The following is a 16,960-nucleotide window of genomic DNA, read 5'->3' as shown; positions in this document are numbered from 1 at the left end:
ACCTCTTCCATGGAGTAATACACATGTCTATATCTATACATATACAATTTATCTGTGACAATGCGATCTTCTCAGTGTCATTATCCAGCAAATTATCTATAAACTGTGGTGGCACTAGTCAGTATAGGAAAGGTCTCTCTTTGTCTTTCTTATAGCAGTGAAGTTAAAAGATGTAATTCACTAAGAACTAAAGCATGAGCAAGAACTAGAGGAAGAGGCAGCACAGCATGAAGCCAGGCTGCTTGATACACTCTACCCATAAGCACAGGCACACGAGGATCCAAAATGCAATCTGAGTAGAGGTGAAGGAATGAGGGTAAATCCTCAACAGCCTCTGTGGGGGAGGCTGGTGAGGCACTGGAGAGACCACACTACCAGGCCACAGCTGTGTGGCAGAGCGAGTAGTATTAAACAGAACAAGACTGCAGAGTAACACTGTTTTATATACCAAAAAGGATGCAGAATGAGATACTGGTCCCACAAAATTGAGATCTCTGGCATCTTCATGTAGCATTGGAGGCATAAAAATTACCTTCTTAGAAACAGTCACTCATGGTACATGTCATACCACCTTGCACAGACGATTACTGAAGGAAAAGTACAAGAGCAATGACAGTCACTGCTGTAGAGGAAACATTCAGGATCGTGGAAAAAAAAAAGTTAGAGAGACAGACCAACAAAAATTGAGTTGATTCAAAAATCAGCCACACTCCAATAGCTGTAATTGGACTTTGGGATCAATGGCAGATCCAGTTCTAGCCAATGTGCAGAGACAGCTGCAGCTCACTCCCACCGGTACCAAGAGGCAGTAAAACGTGAGGGTAGAGAAGTGTGGCCAAATGCTGGCAAGATGCCATAAAAGAGTTTTGAAGCCAGCAGGTGGACATGAGCTATTAACACAGAAATTAAAAAAAAAAAAAAATCAAAAAACAATCAAAGTTACTATCACTTAAAATGCACAATAGTTGATGCAAAGGTAGTACCATTGCCAGAGGAAGTTACTACAGCAAGCCAATAGCTTGGTTGAAATACAATGTCTGACTATTCCCACGTTGAAAGGAAAAGATAATGGTCACTCTGTGCTCTCTCTAGCAGCCTAACAGAGACATACTGTAAGGAGATCAACTCCTCAGCACATGCTGTAGTCAGCTGAAGGCTCTCACAAGAGCTAGGAGGAAACTCGAAGTGCAGACATCCCTCAGGCCTGGTGGAGATGCTGAGAAAGGAACTGGGGAGAGCAGAAAGCCCAGACACCCTCGCACTCACGGAAACCAGAGTTGACAGATGTGCCTTTTCAGTTTTGCAGCCTTTAGCATTTTTACGGTGGTGAAAAGCCCTCAAGAATGTCTTGGATGTTTGGGAAACCTCTCATCAGGGAACAGAGCCCTGCAAAGGAGTCACTATGCAGTAATCCTGAAGATATACTGCTTGATTTGTCTGAGACTAAAAAGGTTTCTGGTTGCAATGTCGAAAATAGGTTCCGGCACGCTGAATCACCCAGCCCCTGACAATCTGTGCTATGCCTTTTGCCAGGTACCACTGAAGGAAAAAAAAAAAAAACCACGCTCCAGACATCAGCCTGCCCTCAAAGCTGTTCCAGCGATAACAGATAAAGACAAAACAGGACTTTCAGACATCAGGCCTGCAGCTGGCAACGGTTATTGTCTAAGGAGATAGCAGAAGATAGTGCAGGATGTCTTTATCAAGCTTAACAGAGCCAGAAGCAGAGTATTAGTCTGCATGCAAAGGAGCTGGAGCTCAGGAGAAAAGAGATTTTCACTACCAGACATCTCTGGGGTCCTGGGAACTTCCAAACAGACCTGGAGAAATGGAAAGACCGAGCTCTTGAAGTCAATGCAAGAAATTGCAAGAATATCCAAGTACAATGCTTGCCTGGGATCCAGTGTGCAAGTAATAGATGATGAACAGATGAGCGAATGAATAACAGGCAATAGAGGTGGTGAATCAGCCTTGTAGCACTACTATCATTTTGAGCAGCAGGGGTTACAGAAAGTCCTTAGGCCTCAAGACGAAAGAGAAGAGTAACATGGAAGCAAACCCAGCAGCTCTCACCTTCTGCTGCCACAGCAAAACGATGAATTTATACAGAAACAGAGATACTAAATCTATGAAGTGACACCATCTGCTCATTTCAATGCACAAGGTAAATGTCCCAGCTGCTAGCAGTGCAGCTACAGTGCACGCCACTGAAACGCCAAGAGCTGGATAGGTGTAGAAACGAAGTCATGAGCTTGATGCCTTTGAACAAATAAATATGCAATTAATACATAAGCAAAACCAGATACTCACTGATTCACTAATCTAAGACAACTGTCCAGGAAAGTGGCATTTTGTGGCAGATACACCACACACATTTCTGAGTACTGAGTGCTGAATCCAGCAGGAAGGAGGAAGGTCGCTGCTGTTCCTCAGAGCACAGCATGCTGCCCCATGTGCATCTCGCTGCCTGATGGAGCCCCCGACACAGCCATGGGTCCCAGGTCACAATACCATACTCCAGGGCCGGTCACAGTGTGACAACTCAATCCCACAGGCGACTACTACTGCCGGCACCCTGCACGTCTGAAGGCGACGGGAGTGAGCAAGTTTTGCCTACCAGGCAACAAGAAACTGTCTGTCCGCACTTTTAAAGGAAGAAATCAGAGAAAGTTAAACGTAGCTGGTTGTGTAGGAGTGTAGGAAAAGTGGTTGAGAAGAGGAAGTCTCATACAGATATATAAACTTAGTTCAAAGGTAGGAAATTGTTGATCTCAACCAATTCAATCTAATATCAAAGAGTGTATGATGATGGGGCTTGCATTTGCAGTTTCTGGCAGGGCAGGCACTACTCCAAAGACACTCAGTCAAAAATCAATGTGGTGAGGAACCTGAAGGTACGTTTGGGAGGGCTGAGGCATGCTCGAGTGGACTATGAGCTTCTGCGGAATGGAAGAAAAATGCTTTAACCATTGTATGAAGTGTTTGGTATGAGAATATCAGCAGTGAAACCTAGGCAAAACATAGATGGCCAAATCCAAGTACTCTAGTCCACCAACTACAGTAAAGGGACAGGCAGGTAATTTACAAAAGATAGCAAATTAGTTTTTATTGTATTTTGAAAATCTGTGAAAGTTGAAAATCTATGAAGCTACAGTGGGCTGCGGACAAAGGTTATGTTAGTATACATGATAATTTAACAATACAAATTACACTTTTCCTAATCCTTTATTGTCAGAAAACTCTAAATAAATACAATATCTGTGGCTACATGGGAAATGATACAGCAACTTGTGCAGCGCTTGAAGACAGGAATATTGGCTGTTGGAGAGAAGGGCACTACAAGGCTTAATTAACAACACACTTGAGAGCTAAAGCTTTGAAAATGACCGTCTTAATCTCTTCATGCTTCAGTTACTAATTTGTAAAATAGGAATAATGACACTTTCTTTCTCATAAATATTTGTCATGTGATTGAATTGTCAGTGTTTGAAATATGGTCGCAAGTATAGGTTAGAATTATGTACAAAAATAAGTACATATAGATATATAAATACATTGTAAATATGTGTGTATAATACATGACAAATAAGTGTACATCTCTGTTGTACGCACACACAGAGGCATGCATTCCCTAGAGTGGGAAACCTGGAATGATGCCTTCATGTCTCACTTTGCTGTAGAGAAATAATGACCAAAAAAAAAAAAAAAGACAAATAAAGACAAATAATGGCAAAAAAAAAAAAAATCGAGAAGTCACAGATCTCAGTCGGGAAGTGATGTAGCAATTTCTCGACTGTTTCCACCACCCCAAAACTTCTCTTTCTCCCAGTTCCCCCCAGTCAGCACGGTAGCTGCCTGCCCCCGGTGCACCCCGACGGTCCCAGGCCACCCCCAGTTCAGGGGTTGGCCACACGGTGGGGCGGCTGGCACAGCTCTGGCTGTGGCGAGCAGCATCCTCCGGCGGTGGCCGTGCCCAGCAGATGGCTCCTTCCCACCGCAGAACCTGGCTGCCTGCATCCCGAGGCCAGCAGCTCCCCAGCTTCTGTTCTTCTCATGAATAATTCCCAATGGCATACTGGAAATTCGATGCAGAAAGTCTTGCTTTCCAGGGTGTAGTAGCTTTAGCTGGGATGTAACACACGTTTGTTTCATGAGCACTTGTCACAGTACTACCCATAAGCAGAGTTTATATTTATTGGACTAGAATCACATCTCACTTCTGCTTGAGTAACTCTGAAATAGCTCAGCTGTAGCCAATGGAGATGCTACAGATGGGAATGACAGGGGAATCTGGCCCATTGTTAAAATACCTTCATGTAGAAACAGCATAGGAAAACTGAACTTTGACCAGGTTCCTTTATTATGGGCTAAATTGACTCTAAGTTGAACCCTCTTAAGTCAGTGAAGTGACACAGATGTGAAGGAGAGAGCATACAGAAGCCAGCCTTGACTAAATCACTTGATCCAAAACCAACCATTTTGCATCTTATTAATAAATGCAAGATTATTTGCAATGAACGTTACTTTAAATATATATATGTCAAAATTAGAGATGGGCTTAGACCTCTAAGAGACCCACTTCAAAGCTCCTTGACTTATTGGGAAGTTCAGACTGAATCAGACTTTCGTGGTTCCATCATCATCTCTTTAATAGACTTAAACTGGAATGACAAACCTGAAGTAATCAAAACGTGGAGGAACGCTTAGTTCTGTAACATATCCTAAAAGCAAACCCATTTTATAATCTTTCTGAATCTCAGAGGTTTAGATCCTGTTACAGAACTATACTTGATAACTCTGATTTAAAGTTACTGATTTTAGAAAAGCTGTGTTTATTGGTGCAAAACCTTCAAAATGTGGAGATTTTTACCTGAATAGGAAAAACTTTTCAAGATGTACAGATCTATTCTGACTCATTGAACTCCAAGCCTACAAGACTAGAGCTTGATATGATGTCATAACAGTCCTCCTTTAAATTTGCTGCAATTTCTGCTGATAGTTCAGGTCAGCATTTGGAAGGATGAGCAAAACATGAAAGAAAAGGTATCCTAAAAATGTGTTTCAAAATAATTCTTAAGGCATATGTGTTGGGGCAATAGGAAGGGATACCATTCCCCAATTGTTTCCCTCTACTCTGTTAGTTTTGGGCTTATTCGTCTGTGATATCCAACCTAATCACAGTTGAGGTACTCCTCACCTTCTAGCTCTACTAAACCTTTTCAGCTTCCAAAAGTTACACCACTTCTTCACTTTCCCAGGATATGCCAGCTCGCACTAGGGGGCAAATACAAAATCACAGGGTAAAACTGAAGCTGAGTGGATATGTTCTACACTCAACTGGCTATTGAAAACTGATCAATTTTTTTTCCCTCATATTAACCATTCCACACTTTCCTTTGAAATGCTGGAGGCTTATGAATTGCAAGAGCTACGCTGTAAGTGTGAGTTACTTGTGCTTCTACCCCATCCAAGAGGAAGTTGTCACCTGCATCAATAAAACTCCAGAGCTATTTTTGGTACGCTCTGCTGGGCTTGCTGCCTCCTGGGGGTTCCTCTGAATTTCACTGTGCTGCCTTCCATGGGCTCCATGGCAGGTTCAGGCAAAATACACTTAAAAGCGCTGCCAGAGAAATATATTGTGCTCTGGGAATAGTGATCCAGCATAACTCGTTTAATATTGTGAAACTATTCTTTTTGATTCTACTGTGGTTTATCCAGATATTTAACATTTTCTGATCCATGATCTTGCCAGCAATTGATGCTTGGTAAGGACATAAATGATGTCATAAGAAGAAACAAGGTGGTGATGGCTTAGCTTGGGTCCTTCTTCCCTCTTTGATAACAAACATAGTTCAGACACCCTTCCATTTCCAGAAAGCTGAATAACAAAAGTTGCTGCCCTTCTCAGAAAGCCTGACAAGGAAAGGGATTTTGTGGAGCTGTAAGAATCCAGTGAGGCTGGATTCTGTGAGGCTCACAGATTTTTATTTAGGTACATGAACAAGTGATCTGATCTAAAAAAAAACAAAAAAGGGGGGGGGTTAAAAAAGAAAACATTTCTGCTGCATGGTTTAAACTTTGGTCCTAATAATTTTGTTGGTGCAAAGCACATGCCAAGGTTTCAGGTAGCAGAACTGCTCAGATCATTTCCTACCTGCTTCAGAGAGAGGCAATGAGCAGCACAGTGGCATCAACAAGACAGCTTTACACAAGATTTCAAAGTAAAAACTTAAAGAATCCCTGAAAGATCAACTACTTGTAAAATGTGAGAGGGAATCTCTAGGCCTTGTTTTTCAGAGGTGGGCTCAAGGTTTTGCCTACAGAAGGTGTGACGGTCACAGCCATCCACCACCCTCCACAATCCCTGTGCCTCCCTGTCCCCCCTCCAAGGAGGTGAAACCTCCTGCCTTCTGCACTCAACCTTTGTGTTGCCTTTCTTGCCACGGGGATGGATGCTGCACGTCTCTGAGTGCCCTCTCATCCACATTTCCCGTAAACACCCAGAACACCTGTTTACTCTGACTCACCCACTCCTCATGCAGACTCTCCCTTTTTTTGACAGCAGACCTCACTCAGGTAGTATGTGCTGCTAATATCCTTTCAGGACCATGTAATGACATGCCTTCTATCCAATTCCTAACATCCTTCAATCAGCTCAGCCAGTGGGCTAACTGCTTAAGCTCCTGTGATTTATATAAACGCAATTAATTCAAACTGCATCACTCCAGTGTTATGCTGGTAAAAATGCCCCGAGAGGGAGTACCTCACTGGTGAATCAGACCCTTTACTTTTAACAAACATACAAAAGGACAGATCCCGAGCCAGTGAAAATCTGCATGGCTCCATTCATTTCAACACACAAACTTAAACCAGCGCAAGGTCTGAATCACAGCTCATGTAACAGATTATTTAGATACAGACTAATGCCTCACATCCTGAAATGCAATGCTTTCCCAGAGTTGTCAGGGAACAGGGACTTCTCAAATGGAAGAGAGCTGAAAGGGGAGCAGGACCACAAATTCAACCTTTAAAAAATGTGTTGTGGGTTTCTTCATTTCTGTGGCATTGAGAAAAGCAATGGCTTGTGTCTCTGCAGGCACTACTCTCCCTTCTGGGAAGAGCTGCGTCTGTTCCTCCACCCCAGCTGCAAAGCAGGTAACTGGGAAGTCCCTTTCCTTGCCACTTTCCCTTTCCTCCCACAGCCCGGGTGCGTTCCCTGCAGCTTCGAAATCCATGTGACACCTTTCAGAGTTGGATGCTGAACAGTTGAATATTTTAATCAGTTCTTGAAAATGGCTAAATTTCTCTGCACTTGTTTTGGCATCCTTGAGATTAAGAAGCCACGCAGCTTGACAAAGCATTTTACTCTTACATGTCTTAACAGAACCAGAGGGATTGTTTTTTTTTTCCACATCTATTCCAACACCTGCTGCAGAAAAGGGCTGGGGTGGTCTCTGTAAAACACTCCTCCATGCTGCCTCCCGACAGGACAGAGCCCTTGCGGCACACCGGCACAGCATACCGGTATGTGCCCAGGCAGGTGCAGTTAATACACAAGGAGGTGGGGGGAAGGGGTGGGGAGGGCAGACCAAGAGTCAATCAGAGTGTAATTTGTGTTAGAAATTTACCAGCATTCAGCTGTCCGTATTTTCAAAATGCAAATATTTTAAAATTAAAGAACCTGTCTGCGACTAAACATCTCCCCTAAATCAGTCTAGATAACCAGAAAACTCTGTGGCACATTTAAGAGACTTTCATCCTAAATGAAATACATAATACAGATTAGCCCTTCATAGGAAATCAAGAGGTCCTAATGGAGAAGGACGTTTAAGAGACATTAAAATTACCCAGTCTATAATTTGGGGGGGGGGGGTGTTTGCTTATCTGTGCATCTTTTAACTGCTTTGGATAATTAGGAAAATTTCCTAGGCAGTGCTCGAGGAGGATAGGCAAAAAAAAAAAGTGACATAACTACTCCCAAGAAGGAAAGGTCAAGGTTTGTAAAGTATAAAAGAAAGTATTCATATAAACAGTCTGAAGTTGCATGCATATTATAGAAAAGCTATCACCCTGCTCTGAAATGTCATCTTTTCCAGGGCTTCTCCCTCTCCTTGAGCTCACTTGTGGTGTCTCACCGGCCCTCCTGCCTGGAAGAGGGCAGGTTAGGGAGGCAGGCTGCTAATCTCCAGCTTTTCCTAAAAGCGACTATTCAAAGGCAATTCCCAAGCGGAGCAGACACACAGTCAGTTCAAAGGCTTCCATTAGCTCTGCCGGCTAACTTGTTATCTTGTAATGTGTGTGTGTCCCCCCCGCCCCACCTCCTTCTGCCCTTAATGAACAGTTTGTTCCGTTGTAATTCTTATATCAAACATCTGGAAACCAGACTTGTTTTAAAAGAAAAAGAAAAGGAAAAAAAAAAAAAGAGAGAGACGTTTCAGTGCCTATGACTTTCTGTGAGAAATTAAAAAAAAAAAGAATTCAGTTGAACCAGTAAACCGATCGGTTTTTTTAAAGCGCTTTGACCAAGACACTTTTCTAGACCGAAATTCTGCAGAGGGCCGTGCACCCCCTCCTTTGCAGCAGGACAACGCGCTCTGCCCGCAGCTCGCTGCCCGGCTCACAGCTGTCTCCAGCTCCAGCGGGAGGAGCTGAAACCTGAACCAAACCCTCCGAGCGGGGATTGGAGCCCTCCCGCCGGCAGCCGGAGAGCCCTCCCAGAAAAAAAAAAAAAAAAAAAAAAAAAAAAAAGAAAGAAAAGAGAAAAAAAAAAAAAAACCACACCATAGCCTGTTTGGAAAAGTGCTTGAGAACATCCCGAAGTGATTGGAGGAGCGGAAAAGCCTTCCCCCCGCCTTTGCACCTGACTCGCGGGTATTTACAGCACTTTTCAAGGCGCCTTCTGCGCTTTGCCGCTACGCGACCACGGTGGATGGACCGCGCGGGGCAGGACACGCCACGGGGACCGATGCGCTCGCTGTGATTGTGTGCGGGCGTGTGTGTGTGTGCACCGCACACCAACCGGGGACCGTTACACCCACCCGCGAGGAGAGCCCGGGAGAAGGAGGAGAAACCCCGCGTCCAAAATGCCACGCTCCTTCCTGGTCAAGAAGCATTTCAATTCCTCCAAGAAGCCGAATTACAGCGAGCTGGACACTCATACAGGTAACGAGATGAAATCTAACTCCACCGCGTCGCTTCTGGGGTTGCGGTCGTGCGTGGCAGTAACGAGGAGGGGTAGGATTGCTTTTCGGGTTTGGAGGAGTGGGTTCGTTCGTTGCAAGCTGTTTTTTCCTTTTGCTCACAAGGAGGGAATTTTGAGAAGTGTGTCGATGCTGCCCAGAATGAATCATAAAGTTTGCTCCTCCACTTGAACTCAGTTGCTTAGAGAGGATTGGGAGTTTTCCTGTTCTGTCTCTGCCGGTGGTGGAATTGAAACTTTTTCACAAACCCTTCAGGAAGTTTCACTGCTTTGTTGTATTGGGCTGCATAGATGTAGCAACAGCGTGCTGCCTCGAAAACAGTCTCCAGCTGTGATTTATCTGTTCACAGGCACTGTTTCTGCCTATCAGAATATATGTACGAAATAGTATTTCTTTGATCCTCTTTATATTCAGATGACCATACTGAGTGTTTAATTTATGCACCTTTTAATCCCCAAAATGTTAATGTTGCTGCCTTTTGAAATACATTTTGGTTCTCTTACCTTAAAATTTCCTTCTTTCTCCAGTGATTATATCCCCATATCTGTATGAAAGCTATCCAGTCCCTATCATACCACAGCCAGAGATCCTGAGCTCAGTAGCGTACAATCCCATTACTGTGTGGACTACAACTGGGCTGCTACCATCTCCATTACCCAACGACCTCTCTCCGCTTTCTGGATACCCCTCATCTTTGGGAAGAGTCAGCCCACCTCCACCTTCTGACACCTCCTCCAAAGATCACAGTGGCTCAGAAAGTCCCATTAGCGATGAAGAAGAGAGAATCCAGTCCAAGCTTTCAGACCCCCATGCAATCGAAGCTGAAAAGTTTCAGTGCAGTTTATGCAACAAGACCTATTCCACTTTCTCTGGCTTGGCCAAACATAAGCAGCTTCACTGTGATGCCCAGTCTAGGAAATCATTCAGCTGCAAGTACTGTGACAAGGAGTATGTCAGCCTGGGAGCGCTTAAGATGCACATCAGGACCCACACGCTACCTTGTGTCTGCAAGATCTGCGGCAAGGCTTTCTCCAGACCCTGGCTACTTCAAGGACACATTAGAACTCACACTGGTAAGAACAACCATTGCAATCACAGTTTCTTGTTGCTATCATGTCAGGATGCCTTTTTGCTATTTTACTCCACAGGTGGAAGAAACAACAGTGTTTCTTTACTAACCTTGAAATGCATCCACAGAATTTCGAATGTGTCATTAAAAGGCTAAATTTGCCCTCTTGGGGGGTGGGTGGGAGGGGAGGGGAGAGGAGCATGGTCTTATAACTGTGAGACAGATACTGGCATAAACCCACATTGCTCCCTTGATAATTTTGGGGCGGTTTAGCCCATTTCCACTAGCTGAAGGTTTTACTTTAAAGATTTTATGTTAGCATTCTGGCTTTGCAAATTGCTAACTTTGAGAAGTCTCCAGCTGACACTGAAATCAAGCAGTAAAACAGAAAGGGGCTGCCTCCTGGCTCCTTAAGCAATTGGCAAGTTTTGCATGCACTATCTTGAGTCCTTAAGAATTAGAAACACATCATCACCAAAGCAGCCTTTTTTTTCCCTGTTGATTTTGAGTGTAACACTGGATACTATGTAATGTCTGTACTGCTGTTTGCTGCTTTTCAGTCAAAGCCCTTGTCCCCAGTAATTCGCACACCGCTAAGCAGGAAAAGTTCTGTGAAAATATTTGAAAGTGTTGGGAGGAGACCAACCTGAAAGTACTGCCTGCACCTGTAGGTGCAGAAGGTGTCAGCAGCTTGTCCTCGGAGACTGCGCTTAGCAGCGTATTCTGAAAAGAATGAGTTCTGCAAGCACAGCCAGCAGTGCTGACAGCTGTTGTATCTGTGGCCTGATTAACTTTATTACACATTCTTTATTATCACAAATCCTTTCTGTTTTTTCATTTGTTTCTCACTATAAAAGCAAGTTCTACCTGTCCTAAACATGTGCTTCTTTTTTTAAACCTTTATCCCATTTTTTCCTTGATGTTTTCTCTTTAGGAGAGAAGCCGTTTTCCTGTCCTCATTGCAACAGGGCTTTTGCAGACAGATCCAATCTGAGGGCTCATCTGCAGACCCACTCAGATGTGAAGAAATACCAGTGCAAAAATTGCTCCAAAACTTTCTCCAGAATGTCTCTTCTGCACAAACATGAGGAATCTGGCTGCTGTGTAGCACACTGAGTCATGCAGTCAACGTCTACCTGGACTCGATGCATTTCTCCATTCCTGTTCCAAATGATAAGTGGAAATCCAAAGGCGTTTTCTCGTCTGCTTTTCAGCCAAAAAAAACAAAACACCACCAAAAAATCAAACGAACGAAATAGTGGAAGAACTTAGAATGTCAGTAGAAATGAGCTTTCAGTAGTTTCTCTTCAGTCACACATTCGCATTCTTAAGCGTGAATTCTGAAATATGGGGAAAGACATCATGCATGACATTTCAAGTAGATCTAAACGAAGAAGCATTATCAGCTTTCTTTGTAGATGAAGCCAAATGTAGGTTGTCTTTTCTTGCTTAGAAAAGGCTGCAAAGGTAACAATACATTCCTGCCAAGCCATTTCAACCAAAGAAACAGTATTTTAAGTGGAACTTTTAATAAAAATACTACCCAAGTGAATTTTGCTGGACACCATTTATCTCAGGTGCCTTAAAAAGTATTCCAAGTTTACCTTAGTAAATGTTTAATATTATTCATTGCTGTGTTTCTTATTTTATTTTATTAGAAGCCAAGGCCTTCATTAATGATCTGAAATGCTTTAAAACTGCATAATTAAGAGAGGAAAAAAAAAACCAAACATGTAAGAGAATGTATGAAAAATTGAAAGCCACAAATTAACCGCATGTGCCTTTTTTAAAAAAAAAAAAGACTGTAGCTTCAAACATTCCTGGTGCATGCTTGACCATCTTTTAATATGGAATAGTTCCTCTAAACTTTAATCTTTTTTAAAAAAAAACGGGAATAAGTGCAAGAGAGGGGATTCACGGGAGTTTGACAAATATTTTTTTTAAATGCACAAAGGAAATGCAATATTTTCAGCATTACCCCTCCAAGTGCCTTTTTTTATTGATGATTTTGTAAAGTATGTGGACATAATGTAAATATTTTTATTTTTATATGATTGAATGTGTTATGAATGAAAGTGAATTGTTGCCTATAGCAGCATCTATAGATAACTTGAAGAAAGTGTGAAGTGAAATTTATGTTGTTTTCTAGCCACTTTTTTACAATAAACATTTTTAAGTAAGATTTCTGTTGTTTGTTCTAATTGAAGAAAACAACCGTGTCTGGTTTATCAAGGCTTTGGAACACAGAAAAATGCAAATATCTCTACATCACCAAGTGAAGATAAAATTGAATTTCAGAGGTGAATCCTTAGTTCACAAGTACTGAAGATTAGAAAGGAATATACCCATTGCATTTTAAAACATTTTAAACCATACAGAGTATTTTTTTACAGTTACTGTTTTAAAACAGTATTGCTTTTTTTGCTACTTACAACAGCATGACATCATTGTGAAATATATTTTATCAAAAACATCTAAAAGAAACTTCTTTCTTGCATTTTAACAGTTGAAAGGATGCTATTAGAGCTGCCTTATTATAGTACTTTTCCTGAGACTCTGACATTAGGAAATCTGGGCCTGATCCAAAGTTCATGAAAGTAAGTGAAGCCTTACAGGAGTTCAGTAATGTTTGCATGATGCTCTTAAAGTATTAATCAAGTCACAGTACATTATACTTTATGGGGTCATTTCAGAAAGATTAAAGATATTCTTATTAAAGTATCTTACATATCAGAATGGTCAAGTGAATGTATTATGACTGTATATCAGCTAATATAACACAGGAAAGAATTATCCAGTAATAAAGAGTAGAATTATTTTTCTTCAGATGATTTGGCTAAGGACTCCAAGATCTGAACTATATGAAAGCATTACAACATAAACAAAACACGTCCCATCATTACTGATTAGTGCAAAACAACACTTGTTTCCAAGTTTTACCAAAGTACAAAGCTAGAAAACAGATAAGCACTTGTTGGCATCCAGTCTAAAGGCCACTATGTCTACATTCAAGAATAAGCAGGAACAAGTAATAGCAAAACCAAAATTCCCACAATTTATCAAGAATATTACTGATGGATAAACACAAGGTGCACATTTCTTGAAAAAGAGTACATTTCAGCAAAATAATGCGGTAGACCATGCATGCCTTGTGTCTCCTCCAGCTGAGTCCTGCAGAGGAGTGCTTCAGCAGGACTGGAGTGATGGAGGCGAGAGGCGCATGGCAGAAGTTTTGTACTTTTTCTCTTCATGAAGAAAGATACTGAAAAGAGCAGCTCAAATGAAGCTTTTCATATTTTCCAAGCCTCTACTGACAAAATCTCACAATTATAACAACGATTTCCTAGGACCTGCTAGATTTTTTTTTTCAGGAAATAGCTAGAGGGTTCAAGAAAGATAGGGTTAGTGAGAATTTGTGAGGTAACATTTCTAAATGAACACATGAAGGCATCAAATACCCTTGAAAAGTTTCATGTGGTTACTCTATTGATTTGCACTTCCATGTCACTCGCTTTGAAGTTCTTAGGCTCCAGCAGCTCTTTTTGCAGCTTTTTCTTCCTGAACAAAGTTTACCAGCATACGAGTAAAGCTCTGGCAGTCAACAGCTATTTGTACTATCAAAGTTCTAGGGTTGCTCTCCTGTGTAATGTCACAAGGCTTTTCCATTGTTTTAATTCACACTTTAAATTCTCTACCCCCATAGTAAATGAACTAGCATAGGAGTCTGACTTCTTGAATGAGTGGAAATGCTACTGTTGTCCTTAAGGGAAATCAAACTTCATCAAAATACAGTATGCTAAACCAAACACAAGTGGAACTGGTCTGATTTGGAGATGACAATTAAGATATGCTACTTTGCATGCCTGTAACACCTGTACTCATAAAACACAAAGATGGGAAAGGCTAGAAGCTCTTCTGGCTCACCTCTGTAATTGAAACAAGAGTGCTCTGTCACAGATCCCTAGCTCTCCATCCAGTTGCAGCATAGACTTCCCAGGCAGCTGAATTTCTCTGCTTTTCCTGTGGGACTGCTTTCTATTTGCTGTCAGGACACTTATCCAAAACATTTTCCATTAATAGTTTTACCTCATTATTTTAGAAATGCCCTTCTGTACCTGCACAAGCTATTTATCAATGTAAATTTAATTCTGTTCTGAGTTGCTGGTCGATGACTCCTTTGACTTTCTCAAAACGTGATGGAAAAGCTCCCTCCATGGTGAATCTACCCATTGAATCTCTTTGGCCATTGCTACATTTCTCACAAGACATCTCTCATTCTATATTCAAATAATCAATGTTTAAAATCTTCATTAGGAAAACATGCTCCCCCCACTCCGAATATATTAATTGCTCTTTTCTGAAATCAGTCACTCCTTTTTTGGCTTTTAATTTTTTTACACCAGTGCTAAATGTAATTATTTTAATTAGAAGTTAACCTATCAAAGACCAATCTCTGCTTTAAAGCCACCTGAATGATAGCATCCTATATAAAACTTGATTCATAGATTTTTTTTAACTCTTCACTAATGAGTTGTTTAAAATCAGTAGACCTGGGGAAGGAACTTTTGCCCAGGGGTTACTCCAAATCTCTAAATATATGAATGTTTGGTTATATGATTTCCCATTATAGGGAATGAGGGCTAGATCCTCATTTCACCTCCTGAGTGTGCTTCCTCTGTGTGGAGAGCTGAACCACCATAGCACACATGCAGTTACAAGTCAAACATATGAGTTTCTCAAAGCTGAAGGCAATAATTGATTCCCTTTGGTTTCCTCTTTTCCCTTGCTTCCGTTTGGATGTGCTTTTCTCTTCAGAGGTAAGATGTGCATGAAATGAAGACAGAACAAAGTACAAAGCACTGCAATTATCCTACCATGTAATGTGGAGTTCAGAAAAGCATCTTATGCACTTACCAAAGGGTTAAAATAAGTGCCTCTCATATTAAGGCACCATGAAATCTGTCTTCTGTATTTTGCTCTTATTATTTGGATTATTATATTTTCTGTTATCATTAAGCAAGCTAGGGCTTATTACTCTAAGCTCCATAAAATCATATAAAAAAGGAGCACCCTAAAAATCCCGTAATTTCAATTTTAAAAGGAAGGACAATGGGAAAGCTGGTAATTTAATTCTGATGTCTTGTGCTACAGCTGATTTCCCCTGCCACAAAAACAAATAAATATTTCATTTTAAAATACATTTTCATTTCTGAATAAGACATTTTCAAAGGTGAAGATCACTGCTTTAGAAATAATGGTTTCTACAATCTGTCCCATGTGTTTGGTTTTATCTCTTTAAAGTAGGTGTTTTAACAGCTAAAATACATAAATTATAATTCTGGTTCACAGAAATATAAAGACTGGAATATGAGAAGCACACTCCAACCTGCCTATATTGTCATATCAAATGATGGCTGCAAGAAATAGGAACAGACGGCACAAGTGAAAGCACAGTCACAGAATAGTTGAGGCTGGAAGTGACCTCTGCAGGTTGCCTAGTCCAATCCCTCTGCTCAAAGTAGGGTCAGTACCCAAGACTCTGTCCAGTTTGATTTTGAATATCTCCAAGAATGGAGACTCCATGATCTCTCTGGGCAACCTGTGCCAGTGCTCCGTCTCTCTCACAGTAAAAAGTTTTCTCTCATGTTTAAATGGAATTTTCTTTATTTCAGATGGTGTGCACTGCCTCTTGTCCTGTCACTGGCCAACACTAAGAGTCTGGCTGTCTTCTTTACTCCCTCTCATCAGATATTTATATCCATTGATAAGATCTCCCTTGAGTTTTTTCTTCTCAAGCTGTCTTGATCCCTCCTATAAGAGATCCAATCTCTTAATTATCTTTGTGGTCCTTCATTGGACTCCAGTATTCTCAAATCCACCTTGTACTGGTAAGCCGAGAACTGGGCCCAGCACTACAGATGAGCCTCGTCATTGTTGAGTAGAGGTGGAAAACAGCAATCACGTGAATACCAGCTCAAATTCACATGGCCTCCAACATTTTTAGTAGCCTTCACCCCGCAAGCTCAGAAGAGCAACTGAGGTGCATGCAAACATTCATAAGGTCTCTTCACATAGGTAGACATGCAGTTGACCAGTGTGCATGTTCAAACATGCAAATCCTTCACCACAACCCTAATTTGGTGGATTTGCTTCAGAAAAATCCACAGACACCCCTCATTTTGTTGCTAGTGATATCCCTCAGCTAAAAAAAAAAAAAAGGTGGGTTCAAATGCAAGCACAAGGATGCTTTCTAGCAGGACAAAGTCAAAGAAGGATATTCCTCAATTTGTTTGCCCCTCCACTCAGCATAGGAAGGACATAAAACGCTACACATTCTCGATCAGAATACTTTCCAAGAAGTTTAGTTTTATATTACTTATACTATAAAACAGAGCTTTTTGCCTAGCCGAAGAAGGCTACAGAAAACCATTCCTCACTTTGCTAAGACTCTACATTACCCTTACTTCTCATATTTTAGCCCCTTCTGTTACTGCTTTCTCTGCCTTACATAGGAATCACCTCCTTCTCAGATGCGGCTGACGAGATCAGAGTGAGGGGATCATGGAACTTTTAATACTAGATAGATGTGGGCATTGCCATCACCTCTAACTAGCCCTAGATGTGGGTCCAAACAACAAATACAATGTTACATGCTAGGCCATCAAATGGCAGTGGCTCCGGACCATGACCT

General features: G+C 41.5%; 1 protein-coding gene across 1 annotated transcript; it reads left to right on the top strand.

Annotated features, from left to right (window-relative positions):
* Positions 1 to 8,772: 8,772 nt before the first annotated feature.
* On the top strand, positions 8,773 to 12,451 carry SNAI2 (snail family transcriptional repressor 2). Its single transcript, XM_010125702.2, has 3 exons — positions 8,773 to 9,162; positions 9,728 to 10,273; positions 11,204 to 12,451. Exons 1-3 carry the CDS (start codon positions 9,084 to 9,086, stop codon positions 11,383 to 11,385), a joined length of 807 nt encoding a protein of 268 aa, XP_010124004.1. The 5' UTR covers positions 8,773 to 9,083; the 3' UTR covers positions 11,386 to 12,451.
* Positions 12,452 to 16,960: the final 4,509 nt, after the last annotated feature.

Source organism: Chlamydotis macqueenii, chromosome 2 (assembly GCF_036417535.1).
Source record: "Chlamydotis macqueenii isolate bChlMac1 chromosome 2, bChlMac1.mat, whole genome shotgun sequence".
NCBI classification, from domain to species: domain Eukaryota; kingdom Metazoa; phylum Chordata; class Aves; order Otidiformes; family Otididae; genus Chlamydotis; species Chlamydotis macqueenii.
This window is presented reverse-complemented; position numbering and strand designations above follow the sequence as displayed.